The 21,789-nt window shown below is 32.5% G+C and overlaps 1 protein-coding gene across 1 annotated transcript; it reads left to right on the top strand.

The window, feature by feature from the left end:
* The first annotated feature begins 9,005 nt into the window (after window positions 1-9,005).
* On the top strand, window positions 9,006-21,431 carry LOC131146233 (uncharacterized). Its single transcript, XM_058095668.1, has 5 exons — window positions 9,006-9,244; window positions 11,009-11,133; window positions 11,570-11,620; window positions 17,962-18,013; window positions 21,002-21,431. Exons 2-5 carry the CDS (start codon window positions 11,014-11,016, stop codon window positions 21,199-21,201), a joined length of 423 nt encoding a protein of 140 aa, XP_057951651.1. The 5' UTR covers window positions 9,006-9,244; window positions 11,009-11,013; the 3' UTR covers window positions 21,202-21,431.
* The last annotated feature ends 358 nt before the right edge of the window (window positions 21,432-21,789 follow it).

Genomic DNA, 21,789 nt, shown 5'->3' with positions numbered 1-21,789 from the left:
CCCTTCGGTCGATCGACACCGGATTTTTTCGGTGTCTTCAAAAAGAACCTAAAAAGGACCCTAGGACACTCACCCGTGTATAAACATGTTTGATTATTTGAAATAGGGTGATTGTTGGATGAAAAAAGACCGAAATGCACAAAATGTGCACTTTCGGTCAACCGACCTAGGAAGTTCATTTTGGCCCTGGTCGACCGAACCAGGTTTAGGTCAACATGTTGACTGCAGCTCGGTCGATCGAACTGTATGGGTCATTTGGCCTCGGTCGACCGAACCCTCATAAAGTCAACAATTTGACTTCCTAGTCGACCGAGACGTTTTTGTATTGCACCAACCTGGTCGACCGAGGGTCCTCGAGAGTTGTCCTAACGATCTGGTCAACCGACAGGCCTAGTTCAAATTAGCTTGGTCGACCGAACCTCGGACATACGAAAAATTGTCTCGTCCGGTCGACTGAAAAGTTAGTTCATTTCAGTCTTAGTCGACCGAACCATGCAAAAAGGTTTCGAATTTAAAGATCCAGTCGACCGACCTAGGTAGTTCAAATTTGGCCCAATCGACCGAACCATATGAACTTCGGTCGACCGAAAATGTTTCTGGTCGACTTGACCTCTCGGGTGCCCTGAATTTTTTACCGTGGTTAAATATTTTGAACAGGATTAATTATTTTAAAATGATTTAAAATTTTCCTAATAATACCCAATAGGTCCCCAACGACTATAATTCTTTCATTCTCTATAAATAACCCATCATTTGCAAAGATTAGTACAAAATTAGCAATCTTGATTAGGAGAAATTTTCTAAAAATCCCAAAACCTATAATACTCATTTTTGAGCCTCCTACACTTATTCTTACCTGATCTTACTACTCAAACTTCTTTGTAAGTATGTTTAAGTGTGGTTGTTCTATAGGTTTGCTCTCCTTGCTCTACTTGATTGATATTATTTTTATTGAGAGCAAAATCTTAAGGATTCTTAGGGGACTTTGTTAATAAGTCTATCCTAAGGAGACTTTGTTAGATTTTCTAAGATTGTACCTTCATTGCAACATCTTGAGAAGATTGTATTTATTTTTGTTTGCAAAATCCTTTTAAAAACATTTTCAAATATCTAGTGTGTTTTATATTGAAAAATATATTTGAAGAGATATTTGTTTATGAGATAAAAATTTTTGTTGTAATATTCATTGATATATATCATTCGTTGAATACAAAGATTAAACTCTTTTTGCAAACCAAACATATACATTATTAGAGCACTTAGATTGAATATCCTATGACACAAAGATTATACTAGTTTGCACTCTCACGCACTGATTACACCGATAGTAAATCTATTTTAGAGTAGACACCTTAATACCACATTGAACTTACATTGTAACACCTCGACCCCGAGGGGCCTAGGATATTAACTTTTTACTATTAATTTACAGCGGAAGCAAATAAACTCAATTTTTATTAAACCAGAGTGCTAATTATCCATATTACAATCATTTATTTCAAAAGAAGAAAAATTACACAAGCATATATATCTAACATCATACTAATATTTCTAAACAAATCTTTATTTTTCTATCTCCACCCGCATGCTTGCTAAGCCTGATTTCCAACATACTCTTTAGAGTTATCTGAAATAAAAATATGATTGGAGTGAGATGACGCTCAGTAAGTAAATAAGATTATTATTAGTGTGTGACCAAAATGAGCTTTTTAAAAAATTTTGTAAAATAATATTTAATATTATAACTTCAAAACTGTCTTTAGAATAAATATAAATTTAAAAATTTTTGCATAAAACTTTTACCATCAACTATAACAGTAAAATTTTATAATCATATACTATAACTGTTAAATTAAACTTTTAACTTTAAAACTGTATAAATATTTAATGATAAATATACATATACTTTTCCTTATATGTTTTCTTTAAATCGACATTTAAGTACTAGAATGATCCTTTTCATGTAAACTTACATTTTTCCTTCAAATCATCAGTAACTTTGTACACGTAATTAACTATGTATAAACATATATTATAAAAACCACCCTTAGGCTTGTTTGTTGTAAGTCATGTTTACCCCCATGACTGGGTTGTGCGGTTCGAAGATTGGACTTAGCTGGCTGGCCGACCAAACTAAATCAACGTACGTAAACTTTAAGTGAGATTTTCCTTATTTAAGTCCTGGTCCGAAACCAGGTATACACTCAGGAGAAATCCACTAACATAAATAACCACTCTGTAAACAGTGTGGGTGTACTCTGATCCGTATAAACTTTAAGCTATGGTACCGAACATCTGTAACTTTGAACTTTCGTTGCCATAAGGGGTTTTAAAATCATCTTATTATAATTTATGCAATTTAAAATAATATCGTGAAAATTTCATCTTTACTCATATTTTCTTAAAAAATGTAACGTAGAAATAAACTCATGCCACACAATTTTTGTGTTAAAAATATATATAATTTTATTTTTGAATAGAAATAAATGATGAAAATTTACCTGAGGGGATTAGAACATTTCTTAACCCAAAAATAGATGCAAGTATATTAAAGATAGAACTGGTAAAATTAAATACGCGTAAAAATAAACTCTTGGAAATTTTGTGGAACTAATTGAAATTTACTTATAAAATAAACTCGGGTATAAATTTTAAATAAAAAAAAATTAACATAATCAAAATTTACTTACCTTCTTTCTTATGAATACTGTAACTATCTCTAAGAAATGAGATCGGAAAGAGTGGGTGATTGAGAACTTACTCAAAAATTCTCTCTCCACCACAATTTCTTTCACTCACTAATCATTCTCTTCTTTAGAAAATTGTTGTGAAAAATGAAGGTTGAGAGCTCCCTATTTATAGGAAAATTTTAGGGAAGAAATGAAATTTATAAAAGTGTGGGGAGATTGGTGAAATTATAATTTTTTAAAAATTAAAGAATGGGCAAGGGATGGGTAAGGTATGAGTTGAGTATGGGATGGGGATGGGGGTCATGTGGGAGTGCTTGCCACCATTCCCATTAAATAAATTTTTAATTAATCACTTTATCTAATTAATTAGTCAATTAGTTAATTAATTATTTTATTATTTTATTATTTTTCTTAATCATTATTATCATTATTATTATCATTGTTTTTACTTTTAAACTATTTTTAGTATTTATTTATTTTATTTTTTATTTTTGAACAAGAATTAAATTTGAATTTTGGAAACTTATGTGGGCCCCACATGATCTTGTGGGCTCCACACAACTTCGAGACCCGAATGGATCTTACGTAACTCAAATAACTCTTATACGATTTTATGCATCCTATATAACTTTGAGACTCATGTAAACCTCCATACGGCTTCGGGACTCATGTGAGCCCCACACAGTCTTGTGGGCCCCTCATAGGATACCTATATTATTATTATTATTTTATCATATATTTCTACAAATTATATCAGTCAAAACATTATTTTATGTACTTATTTACGTATATAAACAGTGTCTTGTGGCTTCGGGACTCATGTGGACACCACATAGTCTTGTGGGCCCCACATATGATACCTATATTATTATCATCTTATTATGTATTTCTACAAATTATGTCTGTCAAAATACTATTTTATGTATATATACTTATTTACGTGTACAAACAATGTCTATCCTGTTTATCCTATGAAATTCCATTTTGACCAGGCCGACCTCCAGGGAGCGACTGAGCCGCAATGGTCTCTGAGCACTCGCTTAGACAAGGTCTTTCTTAGGCATCAAATATGGAATCAAGGATCCCATAGAAAAACACTTCTGTATTGATATTAACTCAATGACCATTTTATTATTTTATTATTATTATGCTTTAATCATATATATATTTTTGGGTTATCACATACATATTATATCATTTTTGGTGTATGTGATTGCACGTGACTAGGTACATATTTGCTTTACACGAAAGCATAATCACTGTATCGATATCATTTGATTGCAAAATCTGTTGTATTTCTAGGCACGAACCTGAAGAGGGAGACTAGCCCTTGGAAATAGTCCCGGATTAGCTTAGACTCGGTTATGAAAGTTAGGTGCGTCATCCTGTTAAGGCGTATAGGTTGAGGTCAGCCCCACTAATTGACCTGGTTGTGAAGGTCGATGTCAGCCCTTTGGTAATTGACTTGGTTGTAATCGGTGCCGCTCCACCCTTAAGTGAGCCTTTAGTGGAATCCTTGGACTTGCGAGCTAGAGGCGGGGACGTAGGCACAGTTGGCCAAACCCCGATAACATATCGTGTGCCTTGTTTATATTTCTGCACTTCATATTTACCGCACATGTATGTTATGGTGTGAATGATGCCTTTGATTTAATTTCCACATTATATTTATCTATGCATTTGGAAATTGCATAGACAAACCCTAGGTTGTGTATATATTACTGTTGGATAGATTAACTTATGAGAAAAGTTTAAATTTCCAATTCACCCCCCCTTTTGGGAATACACCAATTCTAACACTTTGTATTGAAAGCTTTTAGCTATAAGAAGAGTCTTATACTTGTTTATTGGCCTATCTAGTTTGAGTTTCTTTGTAAAGACTCATTTGGATCTGATGGTTTTACAACTCAATAATAAATCTACCAATTTTTATGTTTTATTGAAAATAAGAGATTTCGTCTCATCATGCACAACCTTTTTCCAAAGAATTCCATCAAGTCATGTAAATGTATCTTGTAAAGTAATTTCACTTACCTCTAAAGCATAAACAAAATAATCAAGATCAGAATCCTTTTCAATTCTAAGTCCTTTACTCCTTATACATTTAATTTCAAAATCTCTTCTATTCTTTAAATAAAGGAGTACTGGAGCTAAATTTTGAAGCAACATTACACTAAAATTTTAGCCTTATTGTTTATAGTCTTTGAAAGAAAATTTTTGTTCATGAAAAATTTCATCACTTTATTCAAAATCAAAATTGTTTTTAATGTTGAAAAATCTAAGGGGCTGTTTGGTATTATTGTCTAAAATTAAAGAAACCAAACCAAAAATCAAAAACTAAAACTAAAACCTAGAAATTATCAACCTATTTGGTTAACATTTATAAAACTAATACAAATTAAAAACTTAATTAAAAAATGCACATTTTCATCTTTAAATTAAAATATTTATAAAAACATGATTAAAATAATAAAACCACAAATAATACACATTAAAACAATTACTATAATAAAAATAAAATTTATTATAATTATTTTACTTAATTGTTCTATTTTAAAATTTTACTTCACAATAAAAATTTTATTGAACATGAAAATTGAAAAATAATAAAAATATTTTGTAATTAGATTTATTATTATTTTTTGAAATTTATGTATATTTTTCTTTTAATTTTATTTTAATTCATAAGATCATTTAATTTTTATTTTAGTTTAAAAGTATATAAAATAAATAATTTAATCCAAAAAAACCATTTCTAAATATTAAAATTTTTCGCAATAGGTTGTCAAAACCATTGAAAACTATAAAATCTAGTTTTAAAATTTTTGGCAAATAACTGAAAAATCGGTAATAGAAATAGAAAACTCACAACAAAAACAAATACATTTTTATTATCTATGTTTTGACTGTGAAGAAATAGAAACAGAAAATAAAAAACAACAACGATACAAAACAAACCCTAAATGTTGTACTACTAATAGCAAATCCAAAAAAAAAAAACACAGGTAGAAACTCTAGAACCTAATTTAGGTCTTTTAGGATCCATAAGCCTTACAAAAATTGAACAACCTTGAACTCTAAGGTTATCTAAATTACGCTTATGCCTTCTTTAAATTTCAAAAAGTGTAACTTTGGCCTTTTTGTGTGATACTGTTTAAAACATGACAATTCAGTTAAAATTATTTCTTCCCAACTATTGTGAGGTGCACCTATTAGCATAACATTAGTCAAGTGTATTAAATTCTATTTTTCCTTTCAATTATATCATTAGAAGTAGGTGAATATATTGGATCAATCTCTTGTATTATTTCCAAGGATTATGTAAATGAGTTTAATTCTAAAGATTCATACTCATGACCTCAATCACTTCTAATTCTCTTCATTTTTCTATCTAAATAATTTTCAATTTCGAGAGAAAAGTATAAATTTTTCAAAAGCATCATTTTTTATTTTTCAACAAATAAATGTGCATATGTTTTGAAAAATCATAAGTAAAAGTGAAAAAATATCTATTTCCTCCACGAGTTAAAATTCCTTCAAATTCACGCAAATATATGTGAATTAAGTAAAACAATTATGTATTTCCCTTAACACTTTTAAACCCTTTTGTTATTTTAGTTTTACTACATGATTCACATTTTTCGAAATCCTTTTCAACATTTGGAATTAATTTCAGATTACTCATTAACATGACATAAATGAGCATGTTAAAAATGACATAAATGAGCATGTTAAAAATTGAAGAAAGAATGTAAATAGAAATTGAGGATGTTTTACCATCATTATCAATACTTAATTTAAACATCTCAAATATAACCTTTATCTATAAATGTACCATTCTTGGTAATTATATATTAGTCTGATTTCTTGATTTGTTTAAACCCGACCTCATTAAGAGAAAACCCGCCATCAAATTCTTTTAAGTGGAAAAAATATATTACACATATTTTAATAGTAATACCCTTTCAGAAGTAAACTTCAATTCAACATCACCATTGCTACATTCTTGGGTGGTATGTGAATCATCAAACATAATGGTTTGAGCAAAAAACACTAACCTCCCTTGAAATTTGGCAAAGAGATAATAACCTCCTTTGAGGTTTCAAAAATCCCAAGGGCATCTCTTAAGGTTTCAAAAATTCCAAAGATCTCCCTTGAGGTTTGCCAAAAAGATACAAACCTTTACTTATATTTTACAAAAAGATAAGTTTTTTTTAGGGGAGGTTTGTGATATTTCTTAAACTTCATGGGATGTTTGTGGTATTTTTGAAATCTCAGGAAGGTCCTTGTTTTTTTGTCAAACCTTAGGGGGGTAAATGTTTTTTACCCTAATGATTTTTGGTTCTTTAATAAGAGTGTACACCTTGAAGTAACTTTTATCATAGTAGACATATTTCATAACACTTGAGCTCACCACCCTTCAATAGAGTGGACTATATTAATGTTGTAATCATTGCCATAAATGATTCATCAACTATGCGCCCAAATAGAATAGTCCAAACAAAAAAAAAATTTATTTTGATTATTAGGCTTTTTAGACTCGAATGATAAGATGATATGATGAAAATGATGCAAAGAGCTTAGTGTGTAGAGATTGTGTGTAGAATTAATGCTTTAGAGGCATAGTTATAGGCACATAAGACTTTTCATTATCCATACACTTAATAAACAAGATATACTTAAAATAAATACACACACACTTAAATTCAAGGTACACTCACATAATTAATATTTTAAATTTATGAAGTATATTAACCAATGACTCAATTAAATAAATGCATGTCTAACTTATGAACATGCCTTTTCAAGATGATACGTAAATTTTAATAGTACTGAAATATTAAAATAAACTAACACCTTCCTATACATATTCCTATACCTATATATTTATATCTATATCGTTATATGCTAAGAAAGATAATTTCAGGTCACAAAAAAAAAAAAGAAAAAAAAAGAAGACTTCTGGAATTTTGATTTTTAATTTAATAACACATGGGCCAAATGAGACTTTCCTCTTTAAAAAATCTTACCTAATGAAAATATTATAAAAAAGTAATTATGAGTCCCACTAAGTGGGATCGATTACAAGATTTTTTTATATCAATTTATCTGATTGAGATCATTTTCCGTTATTAGATTAAGGACTATTAAATCCTTCCTCACCACTTCATTCAAAATTATTTTAGGTTTAACTCTATTCTTGTTCATGCCAAAAATAATAGTTCACTCCTCACATGTGCTCTTTTAGGTTAATATTTCAAATGTCCAAACCATTTAAGTCACTTTTCTTTATCTCGTTTTCAACCAATATTATACCTAAAGTATTGCATATATGTCGTTTCTTGTTTTGTCTTTTAATGCTAAACCACTCATTCACCTTAACATTCACATTTTAGCAACTTTAATTTTTTTATACATGTTATTTTTTAGTTGCCCAACATCTAAACCATAAAAGCATACCTGGCCTTATTGTCTTATAAAAATTTTCTTTTAATTTTAAGGGTATTTTACAATCACACAATACACCTAATGCATTTTTTCATTACATTTTCTTCAATTTTCAGTTCACCTTGCATAGTAGATTCAAGATATTTAAATTTATTAATGTTATTAATCTTTTGAATATCAAGTTTAATCTTTTCTCTGTTGTTACTCCTTACATTATTGAAATTACATTTCATATATTCTATATTATTTTTTACTTACTTTAAACCCTTTAAACTCTTATATAACTTTCCATAGTTCTAATTTAAATTTCACTCTACTCCTATTATCATCAATTAATACAATATCATATGTAAACAATATATACTAAGAAGTCTAATTTTAGATATTCGTAACAAGTTCATCAATTATTAAAGCAAAAAAATATACACGTATTGTGATTGGAAAATTTCTAGATATCCCTCATATCATCTTAACGTTAGTCATTACTTTATCACGCATATCCTTAATGAGCTTAATATATCTATTGCAAACTCCCTTATTTTCTAAAACCACCAAAAAAACTTCCGTAAACACTCTATCATATGCTTTCTTTAGATCAACAAAAATCATATGCAAATTTTCCTAAATTTTTTCATTAAACTTATTAAAAAATAAATAATTTCTATTATTGATCTCCCACATATAAAATTAGACGAATTTTTTAAAATTTATATTTCTAATTTTATTCCGTATTTAATTATTCTTTTCCATAATTTTATAATATAACTTATAATCTTAATTTCATGGGAATTATTATAATTTTAAATATCACGTTTTTATATTAAAATTTTGTTTTCTCCCTAATCCTACCTTCAAGAAATGATACGAGTCCGAACCAAACGGCCTTTTTTCAAAAATATCCCTTGCGGCCCCAAGCCTTCCCCGTCTCCCTTTCTCACCGAACGAAACGGACATTCCTCCGTCCTGCTATCCTTGCGCAACATCTTGCTGCCGTCGCTGCGGTCACCGTTAACTTTGCCGCAAAACCCCTCGCCGTTATCGCAGTATTACGTCGTCTCTCTCTCTCAGCCGTTGGTGATCCGTGCTCAATTACTCTCTTGACCCAGGCAAGCTCTCTTCTTCCTCCTCGTCTTTTCTTCTGTCACTTCCATGATAAATTGGCCACACTGAACAATTGTGCTGAATTGTGTTGTTTGTAGTTCTACTCGCTCGCCACCCCCCCCCCCCCCCGGGGCCGCTTAATTATGACGTTTCAATTCTGAATTTTATGATGGCTGATCAAATTTAGGATTCTGCAAAGCTTAAAGAATGATCATGTTATGAATCTGTCTTTCTATCTCTTGGACCCTTTTTGGTTAAGGGGATTTTTCTAAATTGTATCGTTGCTCATTATATTTTTTTTCGATCACCAAAAAAGAAAAATTGCTTTGAAGATTGTAGATTGGTTTAACTATTCTGTTGCTTTTAAAAAGCCATATTTCATATCTAACTTAGAAATTGCTAATTCATTTTAAATTAGCCCGAGCCCTGAGGGTTGCTGTTATATATGACTCATAATCTTAATGCATCGATAATACAGGCAAAATGTTACTACTACTTTCAAAGAAACAATTTTTTTTTTTTTTTTAGTTAGCTTAGAAACTGCTAATTCAATTTGAACGGCCAAAGAATTCCTGTTCTATCTGAATCATCATTTAAGTGCAAAGGTAAATTAATATTTACAATTTTAGTATCATTGTTCTTTGTTTTTTTTTTTTTTCTTTGTTGAATGAATGCTTAGTATCCTTCCATAAAACAACCGCTTCTATTTCATCACAATAGCCTAGGACGGACTTGCTTTCCATCTGATCCTCTCTCTCTCTCTCTCATGGTTGGTATATATTGATAAGATTACTTCACTATAATTGTTTTGTTTGTTTACATTTATATTTCAATTTTAATTCTAAATTATGGGTTGTCCTTATGAGTTCTACTAATGATTGTTATATGATTGTGCTAGCAATTAGTAGATCTTAACATGGGTGTATCATGAAGTTTTTAGAATTAAACACAGGTATAGTTTTGCATGCCACTCTCGAATTTATTTTTTGAAAAAGGAAATTCACTCAAAATCGTTAGGAGAGACTAAAGGGAGTGAAAGTAAGCAAAATTACCTGTTTTTTTATGGAATGATTTTTGTACCAATTTACTTCTGTTTTCATTTCTTTCTAGAATAGCCATTAGAAAATGTTTTATCAAAATAAAATTTTAATATAAGAACAATTTTATGGAAGTCAAATTAAAGAATAATAAGAGTTATATGAGGAATGTTATGGAAGGCCAATCCTATTTTTTTTTTTTTTAATTTTTAATAAAAAATAATAAAATTTGTGTAGACTGATTAAATATCTTACTTCAAAATTTAAATAATTTTAGTATAATATTATATTTTCTCAAATTATTAATTCTTTAATATTGTGGGACATTCCCCAATCAAAATTTGAAAATTAGAATAATGAGAAAATAATTAATCAACTTGTTCTAGTGTTTTTCCACATTCAAGATCATTATGTGAGTTATACATATCATGAAGACAAAAAATATAAATAAATGGTGTCAGTTTGACTTGTAGAACAAGTTCACATTTTTTTTAAAATGTTTATTTTTAAATATGCTGATTGCTTATTTTATGCTTGGTATTCTCCAATGCAATATGTTCGGGATTTTATAACTTAAGGTGTTCAAAATTTTCTAACATTTTTCTAACCATCTGAATATGTTTTTACGATTTTTTGTTTTTGTATTGGATAATTTTACATGCTATCATAGACATGCCTAGTGCTTCAAATATTTTTCTCTCCTTGAGAATTTATTTTGCTTTTTATGTGTAGAGTTGATGGAGGCAAGTTCAATGCATGATAACCATGAGGAAGATGAGGAAGAATACGTGCTCCTGGATCTTGACGGGGTTTCTGGGCAAGTCGACATCCCACCAAATGCGTCATATGTTCTATCTGTATGTTTATGAAGCTAAAATAGGTTTTGGATTATTATACAGTCTATTGATACATTTTAGTTCGAAGCAAACTTAGGCCCAAAATTAAGGGTATTATACTTAAAAGATGCAACCTCTTCAAATGTGGAACTAAGGCTGTGTACATCATGTCTTCTCAAGACTGCTGATATGGTGTGGGAGCCTTCTCCACTGGGTATTGCATCAATTCATTTTAGTTGGTGTTTGCTTAGGTTAAATAAAAATGTGACAAGACCCTTTTTAAATTTAATAGCTTCCTTGTGTGATTTTCATACTCATGACCTTCTATGTGCATGTTGCTCATAATTTTATTGTGCTTTCTCATAGCTCAATTATCTTGTGTATTAGTTATATGCACAAAATTATCACTTTACCTTCTTTTGATGCCATGCTTATAAAACTTATTAAAAAAATGCAGGGCTTGGACACGTTGAACCCAGTGTTGGTTATAGGTGACAAATTAAAGCTGGTGAGTTATCTTCTTGTGAAAATCAATATTTAATTTGAATAAATGCCATTGCAGGTTCTGAATTGGGATGGACATGGGATTCGTTGTTGAGGGGCTTGGGGCCAATGCATATATTTTCTCCCTTTTTTGTTGTTTTTCAATTGGTTAGGATGGGGAAAGAGGGGAGCAAGAGTGAGGAGGAAGGAGTTTTAGTTCTTTCTAAAATATTTTTAATTAATGTATGCAAACTACAAAGGATCTATTATATTTACAATTTCATTGTTGAGGAGGGAGATAGATCTATCATTCTTGAATTTTGCTTATTAAATTGTGGATTAGATAATATATTTGATGCGAGAAGTAGTTTTCGCCTAACCTTATCATACAACTCCAAGTTTTCGCCTGACCTCATCATATAACTCATGAATGTGATGAACAAAAGACTCAGTAGGCTTAGAAATACGGGCATCTGGTGACAAAAAAAACAACATTATTGGCTGCACGGGGGATAACTTTTTGCTTAAACTTATCATAAAACTCATGAATGTGATGACCAAAAGACTCGGTAGGCTTAGAAATACAAGCATCTGGTGGCAAAGGAACAATATCAATGGATGCACAACTCCTAGTTTTTGCATAACCTCATCGTACAATTCATGAATGTGATGAACAAAAGATTCTAAAAAATACAGGCATGTGGTGGAAAAGGAACAATATCAATGGGTGCATGAAAAATACGGGCATTTGGTAGCAAAGGAACAGTATCAATGGGTGCACGGGGTTTATAACTGAATACACTTGGGATGGATATGGGAATCATTTTTTAGGGGCTTTGGGCCCATGTATATAATGCACATCTACAGTAAGCTTATAATCCATGTTAGTCATGGCAAGTTTTTGCCTAACCTCATCCTATAACTCATGAATGTGATGAACAAAAGACCCAGCAGACTTAGAAATACGAGCATCTGGTGGCAAAGGAACAATATCTTTGGGCGCACGGGGTTTGTAACTAAATTCACTGAGGATAGATATGGGAATCATTGTTGAGGGGCTTCGGGCCAATGTATATATTTTCTCCATTTTTTTTTTTTTTTTGGTTTTCAATTGGTTGGGATAGGGAAAGGGAAGAGGAATAGGAGGAGGAGGAGCAAAAATATGGGCATCTGGTTGTAAAGGAACAATATCAGTTTGGGGATCTAGTGATGAACAAAAGACTTAACTGGCTTAGAAATATGAGCATCTAGTGGCAAATGAACAATATCAATACACACTTAAGTAGGTCACCAAGACTATCAGTTTGGGGGTGGCAAGCAGAAGAAAATGTCAAGTGAGTCCCACAAGTTTTCCAAAGTATCTTCCAAAAGTAACTAGAAAATTTGATATCCTTATTAGACACTATGGAATCATGTCACTGGGTCGTTTTGGGGTTAATATCACTTTGGGGGTCTAGTGATGAACAAAAGACTCAGCATGCTAAAAAATAGGGGCATTTGGTGGCAAAGGAACAATACCAATACACACTTATACACCTAACTAGCTCACCAAGACTATTAGTTGGGGGTGGCAAGCAGAAGAAAACATCGAGTCCCACACATTGTCCAAAGTGTCTTTCAAAAGTAGCTAGAAAATTTGACATTCCTAGTAGACACTATGGAATCATGTCATTGGGTTATTTTGGGGAGTCCAAGAACAAAATCCATACTTAGGTCTCTCCAAGGTATGTGTGGCAATGGAAAAGGGGTATAAAGACTATTGTGTCTCTGGATTTGGCTACTTGACAGGCGCGACACTGAAACACTATCTTAGCAGCATCACTCTTCAAGGAAAGGCAAATAAAACCCATCATCAACCAGGGCAATGGTTTTATCCCTCTTTAGATGACCAGCTAACCCTCTAGCTTGCAATTCCCAGACTAGAAGATCTTTGAAAGAAGTGTAGGGAATGCATAACCTAGTACCTGTAAATAGGTATTCATTTTGGATAATGAAATCTACAAAATCTCTATGATGACCCTCACTCCCCTCTTGAAGATAAGCCCAAAATCAAGACAAGTAAAATACTCATCCTTCAGGTGATCAAGCCCAATGACCTTGAGTCTCGTGATATGTAGAATAACTGCTACCCTATAGAGGCCATCAACCACTTTATTCTCAACACTGGAACAATGCTTAAGAACAAAGATGTACTCATTGAGGAATTCTACCCTACCAATATGCTTCTCACAACTTCTTGTGTCCCACTTGTTATTTGGAAGGTTAAAGTTTCCCCACAAATTAAATCATTTACTTGGTTGTTCTTAACAAAATTAATGCTAATAATTTGCTGCAGATTAGAAGATCTTTGAAGGCTCTCTCTCCAGATGTTTGCGTGCTCTGTTGTAGGAATTCCGAAACAGCCTCCCATCTCTTTTTCCATTTTGTTGCATGGAGGATTTGGAATAAATTGTTTGGTATTATGGAAGAGAGTTGGGTTTGCCCCTGTTCAGTTGAGGACTTGTTAGTCATCTCTTTCGCTGGCTTTGGAAGAAGGAAGGCTAGGGCAGCTCTGTGGAATTGTAGCAAGTATGCAGTTTTATGGGGTTTATGGTTGATATGTCATATGCGGTTTTTTTTTTCTGGGGTAGAAGTTGAATTCGTCTTTGGTGTGGGATAAGATTCAGTTTTTGACTACGGTGTGTTGAGTTTGGGATTTTCAAGGAAGCTAGTTTTCAGGATTTATATAGGGACTAGAGGAGCTGGTTGGCTTGAATTTTGTTGTTTTAGTTTTTTTCTGGTTTGTTCCAATTTTTGGTTTTATTTTCTCCCTCCTTGTAAATTCTTTTTGTTTTGTTTTAAGGATTAATATAGGGACTAGAGGAACTGGTTGGCTTGTTTTTTGTTGTTTTATTTGTTTGTTCTAGTTTTTTTTTTGTTTTAGTTTCTCCCTCCTTATAAATTTTTTCTCTATTAATGATATTTCTTTTTCTATCAAAAAATAATAAAATGATTTTTTTTTTGTTTCATATTCGGAATATTAATGATTCATAGAAGGATGTCTATGAAAACAAGAATTGGAAATTTGTTGGTGATACACATCAAATGTGAAGAAAATTAAAAATAAAAACAAAATGAGATAAAAGTTTATAATATATATTTATATTTGAAAATCAAAATACAGAAAAAATTGAAACTAAAATATTAAAACCCAAATCCTTTTATTTTGATCATTCTTTCTCAACATTAAGACCCTAATACCACTCCCCCTTCCACTATCTCTCTCGTATTTATATTAGATTTACATCTGCAATTGAAGGTTTGAAAATCTAATTGAAAACTGTGGGTTGATAGCAATGTTCTAAGGAACTGTCAGGTGGGTGAGGGGGTATGGTAGTAGCTGATGGGTGGAGGCCTAGTAGAGAGAAGGAGAGGGTTATTTTGACTACGACTTGAATGGTTTAGAGAGAGAGAGAGAGAGAGAGAGAGAGGATGAGTTTTCAGATTGAACCATGACTTTCGAGCTTATGTATCGCTTCATGCTTCTATAGAGGGTATCTGCCTGCTTTGCTCAGGGAGACCGGAGATGGAGGATGATTTTTCAGATTGAATTCGTGTCATACAATGGCACTCCTTGGAAGCTCCTTCGACACTTATCAGACACTATATAAATATGATCAGAATTTTCTAAAGTGTAATGCCAGAAACTTTTTTGAGACTTCTCAGACACTCTGTAGACACTTCTCTAATGCTTTTTAAACATTGTTTTAGGCATATGATAACACATTATAATATGTTTTTGTTTTATTCAATTCATAAAATATCATAATTATGAAAGGAAAACAACCAAAATGTTATATTTTCTTGAAAAATTCACAATGAAAGAAGTAATATGATATATTGAGAATGTTCGTAAAAGAAAAAAAGAAATGGGAAGATGCATTTATATCTACACCGATTTAACTGTCTTCTATAAAGATATATATTTTTTGATATAAAAAATAAATAAATTCATTGAAGAGGAAAGGTGAGTTATAGAAAAATATTACAAACAAGCCCCCAAAACACATAATCCTTCTACAAGAAAGCTAAACACACACAATAAACAATTAATTAACTATGCACATTTGTGTTTAGGTCCTAATAATCCGTTTACCCTATTCCTTGACAGAGGTCTCCAAATTATTCCAAAATGGTCCAGCCAATTACCCACTTCTCATCCTACATCAATGGGCTCAAGCTTTTAGATCATTTTATCATGTTGGTGCACATACATGTATATCAAGCTCGTGTGCAAGGAATTCCCTCTTCCTAACTAGTGGCATTAGAGCCATTGTTGCCAGGAGTTCCTGCCTCTTGGGTCCAATTCTTCTTGCTTGCCTTTATCTTCTATTTGTTAAAATTATATTAACTCTTTCTCTTCAAAGAACACTACTCATTGTTTGTTTACCTTTCCACATGCAATCGAGCTTCACATGTGGGAGTGTCAAGGCTTGATATACATTTTTGGTCTACTATCTAACTAGTTAAGCTTTTAGGTTAGAACACTCTTTTCAATCTTCCAATCTACTTCATGTCTCTTTGTCCCATTCCTAGCTAAAAGATTGGAGAATATTCAAAGAAGTTTCTTTCTGGGGGAATACGGATGAGGACTTTAAATATCATCTTGGTAGTTGGGGGTTTGTCAAAAAAACCCATGCAAACGGCATTTTGGCTTCAGATCCCTTCTCACCTTCAATAAGGCTCTTATAGGGAAGTGGCTTTGGAGATTCATGATTGAGAAGGAGCATTTCTGGAGAGAGGTCATTGCCAATAAATGTGGCCTCCATCACAGTGGCTGGATTTCTGGATTATTTGAATGAACCCCACAGCACTGATGTCTGGAGATGCATCAAAATCAGGAGAGAATGGAGTAACTTCTTCCCCCTCATTTTCTTACTGGTGGGAAATGGGGAGGTTGTGTATTTTTGGCATGACATATGGTGTGGTGAATTCCAGCTCAGTAACAAATACTTCTTTATCTTCAGGCTAGCCTTCAACCAAGACGCCCTTATTAACCAACACTTGGAGCACTCTAGTTAGGGGATGATCTGGAATATTCCTTTGATTAGGAATGCTTTTGTCTGAGAGATGGTATTCTGACAGGTTTCTTCAGATACCTTTTATAAATTTCTGTGTTAGGACACCTCCAATAAGCCCAAGTGGTTCTCGAACAAAGATAGTATTTTCGTGGTCACTTTTACTTCATTCACCTCAACTCCCTGCCGGTTTCCCTTGGGTCCTCATTTGGGAAACAGAAGCCCCCTCAAAGGTTGGTTTTTTTACATGGGAGGCAACTTTGGAAAGATCCTTACCCTTGATAACCTTCAGAAAAAGGGCTTATGGCATGTGCATACGTGCTTTCCATGCTTTGAGCAAGCTGAATCAGTTGAACACATCCTTTTACATTGTTCTTGGACCAGAAACCTCTGGAGCTTGACTATTTCCATGGTCAGGCAGAGGTTGGTGACTGCAGCTTCAGTGGAGGGTGAGTTATGGGCTTGAGCTGGGATCCAAGCAAATAAGGTAAGAAGGAAATGCCTTTCCCTCATTCCCCTTGCTGTTTTCTGGACTGTCTGGAGGGAAAGGAACAGAAGAGCTTTTGAGGGAACAACTTCCCCTCTGCATGTTGTCAGAGATCGCTGGTTAGCTATGATTTCTAATTGGCACAGTAAGAGGATTGGAAGGGACATCCATGCAATTCTTGATTTTCTTGAAACCTTACAGTGATGGTTGTAATGTTTTCATTTTCTTGGTTGTACTTCGGTGGCATCCCCATGATGCCTTTTCCCCTTATTAATAAATTGTCGATTTGCTAATTAAGAAAAAAAAAATTGTGCTATTAGGTTGAATGGTGACTTAATAAGAATAATTTAAAATTTGTTGTATTAGACATGCTAAAAAGCATGTCATGAACTTTTTTCTTGTAGTGTACACTCATAACATTTTTTTGTAGGATGGAATGTTTTAGTCCTAGTGGCTCAAATATTATGAATTTGTGATTTGTATACTTAAAGTTTACATAATCTTAAGTCTATTATATATTTATTTTTATTTGGAATTTTGGAGATACCGATTACCAGAAGCATCTTCTGCATAGTATTTCACTTTGCTTGCTTGATTTCCCAGTTAGAAGTTCTATCCGTTTCATGCATTTTTTCTGGTAATAACATATTTAGACATTTAATATCGCTGCAGAGCTTGATGAACTGGAAAGATTTGAATACTTATTAGCTTGTTGGTTTTACATACCAGTTGGCCTTCCTTTTCCCCATTGGTGGCCATATGGAGCTCAACTTATGACCTATGAGCACAAATTCCTTATAGTAAATTTTGTTTTTTTAACAGATTGGAGAGTATGAAGAAACAATTGGGACATGCTTGGTTTTCTCAGAAGATGGTGAGTCATATTCATCTCAGTTCTGTGATAATTCTATGCAGCTAGGAGTAGATGGTCCAATTAACAAAGTAGTATCTTAAAGGGGATCCTGATGTCAGATTTTCCTTTCATTATATTTTTCTGGAAAATTATATTATATTTTTTGTCCTAGACATTTGTTTCAAGAACCAAAAAAGAGTTAGAATTTAAAACATCTCCAACATATTGTGCTTCAGTTATGCTCTAAAATTTCTTAATTCTTTTGCCTTATTGTTGCAAAGTCAGCTTGTAATTTGCATGAAACTAGACCATTGGCCTCATTCCACAATGAGTTTGTTCTAATCCTATCTAGATGACCTTCTACTTATCAACTTGACTAGTTTTTGGCACGCGCAAAATCCGAAGGGATTATAAATTATAATAGTCATAAAAACTTCACAAAAAAGTATAAATTACAAATTATGTATTTTTAGCAATTTTATGAGAAATAGTGTATGTTTGTAACTTATTGTGCTTTTTCTATGATCTCTGCATTAGAAACTTTAATGTAATGGGTACTCATGCATCTTTTATGAACAATCTGCTGTATTTGGATAATCAATTCCATGATTAGAATTTATAAATTGATTAAAAAGTTTAAATCTTATCATTTTTAAGCAATTTTATAAATTTATTTTCTGAATATTTGCATAAAAAATTTGTAAATCATTCTGTCAAAAAGTAGTTGAAATGATTCAAGAATATAATACCATTTAAATTCTAGGTCATTTCCAGACAAAAAAAAAATCCTCAGTGCAGAATATACATGGATATCTACATCATGTGTTCACATGCACTCAGTTACATGCATACATTTGCACATGCATGTCCACATGCATGCAAGGTGCAAACACATATGTGCTAAGTACACGTATGCACCCATCTATATGGTGCATTTGTGCACATGCACATGTATGTGCATATGTACTCATGCACGGTATACGTGCATGCTCGTGCACACATGTACAATATATGCAGAAGTTTGAACAATTTGGTTATATAATATGTTGTGTGTATGGATCAATAGATCCCTAGGGGACAGAAAGAATTAGGCACGCTTATAAAATGTATATTTTTAGTACATATACGAGAGTTCAAACATAGATGGAATATTGCAAAAGTTCTAATGGAAAAATAGGAGCTGGGACATACAAAGATTATCGTAGAAGTTGTAACAAAGAAATGGAAGCACATGTGACAATTGATTGGAGTTGTGACGCTGGTGTTAAATGTTGTAAAAGTTGTATTAATAAAATGGAATAATGGGACTTAATGGAATATGAGAGAAGTCTCTTTTGGGCAAAATCGGAAACAAAAAAAAAAAAAAAAGAATGACTACACACTTCCTTGCTATATATCCAAGGCCAATTGGGTAAGCATCATATCTTGACAATGTTATAGTTCAGTTGATAGTTTTACTGATATTCAACTTGAGGATCCCCTTGTAACAACTTCTAATGACCTCAAAACAGCCATAATATAAGGCAATAGAAATCTCATAGCTTAAAAATTGCCAGCCATTGTGGTGCAAAAAATAAGCCCATGTGAGGGCCTTTTAATTATACATGTTTCTTAATCATGCATGCCTACTTTTATTTGAAGAATTTAGGTATATTAATTTTTTTTAGAAGAACTGATGATATATATCATTTGAAAAGGAAATACTTTTTTATTTGGCATTGAATTTTTTATCTTTAATATTTACCATGCTTTGCTTTTGCCTAGAAGACTGGGATTTAAAATTACCCCTTTTTTTTTTTGGCTCGGTCTTTACAACTAAGCAGGGCTTTGTCATAATGTTTGTTTGTAGAAGAAGCTACTTCTCTTTATAATATTAATTAGTATGTTTCAGTATCAGAGAAGACTAAACGACACAGGGTGTTTTAATCAAAGTACTAAATTTTTTGTTATATAAAAAATTACTTCTCTTTATAATATGAATTAATGTGATCTCAGTATCAGAGGAGAGTGAAAGACACAGGGTGAATCATGGTTTTAATCAAAGTATTAAATTTCAGTAATTTTGATGTAATTTCTTCCAATTTTCAGATTTTGGGAGGGTTCAAAAGGAAACACAAAACAATATTTTTATTTTGCACTTTTTTTTTTCTTTGAAATTTTGGCTGAAATTTGAAAATATATTAAATTTCAGCTTTTTTGGTTGAAATTTCAGATTTTTTAGATTATATTTGAAAAGGAGTGAACTTTGGGTATTTTCATTTTGGTCCTAAATTATTCACAAGCATCTGTTTTAAAAAGTTCCCCAAAGTTTCTTTCGTAATTTTCATATTGTACTGTAAGTTTCTATTGCTTCTTTAAATTGAAATCAAAGTTTGAGTCCTTGTTTTTAATTCAAGTACTGCCCTTCCTAGTGGAAGGTTGCTTATAGTTTTTCCTTTAATTATTTTTTATGTCGTTTTCTATTTTAATTTGGTAATAATTTTAGTAACTTCACGTTGATTTCCCATTGTAGTGGTTTAAGAATTCCCTTTTTGTTTGGTCATCAATTTCCAGATCAACATTTATTGCATTTGTGTCTGTATTCCTTTGCTGCTGATCATAACTGCAAGCTGATAGCCAGTAAAATGGTGAACTTTCAACTCCTCCCACTTATAATATAGGGTAGGCATCGCCATCACCCCACCCCTCTCCCCACTCACCGGTTCACACTCTCGTTTTCATTGCTGTGTGGATGCCTCCTCGAGTTTAAGACTCAATTGAGAAAGTGGCTTTTTAATCTGTCAATAGTTCAGTTTTGTTGGTCGAGGCTGGAGCTTATAACTGCCCACTTGAACTTATACGTACTAATTTTTTAAAATCATTTTGAACCATCTATTTTAGAAATAAATCCATATTGAAATCTAACTGCGATCATGAGTTTTGAGTTTTGACTTCATTGTTAAATATCCCACATTGGGATAATTATGTTTTGACTAGAATTTGTCATGCTGAAGAAAGTTTCGTCTGCAGATGCTGCTCCAGTGATTCATGAAGAGACAGGACCATCTGAAGCGAGCCTCTTTGCAGGCAAGTGCATAGTGGATCCTAATCAAGCTGCAGCTAAGCAAATCAAGCCTCTAGCCAGCCTTCATAAAATCCTTAGGTTTAGGTTATTCTCTGAAGCTGAAGATCAGGATGAAGCAGCCAAATCAAATGGTTCAGATTCGTAGTCAATTACCCAATGATATCATATTTTGATGAGTTATGACTGGTTCTTGCCCTTGTTCTTCTTCCTACAGGAAAGATATTTAACCACATTTAAGCAAATTGCATGCAGTTTTCCTGTAGCTTTGGTAGGGTTGCAAACAAACCAAGCCACACACGAGCAGCTGGAGAGCTCGACTTGGTAGGAACTTGTTCAAGTTCGTTGATTATATAAATGAGCGATTTCCATGCTCAATTTTTAGGCTTGCTTGATAAATGAGTTGAACTTGAACATGAACGAGTTGGCTTGTTTTGGGTCATGGGCTTTTCATTTATAGACTTATTGAGCTTGATTAATAGGCTTGAATTAGACACATTTATGGACTCATCTAACGTCAAATTATGCTCAATAGACAGTAGTGAACTTAAAAGTAGGAATTGTGTAGGTGTAGGCATATGCTTAAATTTAGAGATGGGTCAATGTTTAAGGTTAATAGGTTGGCCTGGTGGGGGCAAATATATCCTTAGGCAGCAGTATTAGTAAGAGATTATTTTTATTTTTTGCTTGACAAAATTATGAAAGCTTACACTTATTGTGAAAGGTTCTAATAAAA

Source organism: Malania oleifera, chromosome 1 (assembly GCF_029873635.1).
Source record: "Malania oleifera isolate guangnan ecotype guangnan chromosome 1, ASM2987363v1, whole genome shotgun sequence".
In the NCBI taxonomy this organism is placed as follows: Eukaryota; Viridiplantae; Streptophyta; class Magnoliopsida; order Santalales; family Ximeniaceae; genus Malania; species Malania oleifera.
Note: the sequence above shows the minus strand (reverse complement) of the source record. Positions and strands in the feature narration are given on the sequence as shown.

What these genes read in the sequence shown, in the direction of transcription:
- LOC131146233 (XM_058095668.1), top strand. Translation starts at nt 11,014, where the DNA reads ATGGAGGCAAGTTCAATGCATGATAACCATGAGGAAGATGAGGAAGAA. An exon ending in ATGCGTCATATGTTCTATCT is followed by an intron (nt 11,134 to 11,569) that starts GTATGTTTATGA and finishes AAAAAAATGCAG; the next exon opens with GGCTTGGACACGTTGAACCC. An exon ending in CTTGGTTTTCTCAGAAGATG is followed by an intron (nt 18,014 to 21,001) that starts GTGAGTCATATT and finishes TTTCGTCTGCAG; the next exon opens with ATGCTGCTCCAGTGATTCAT.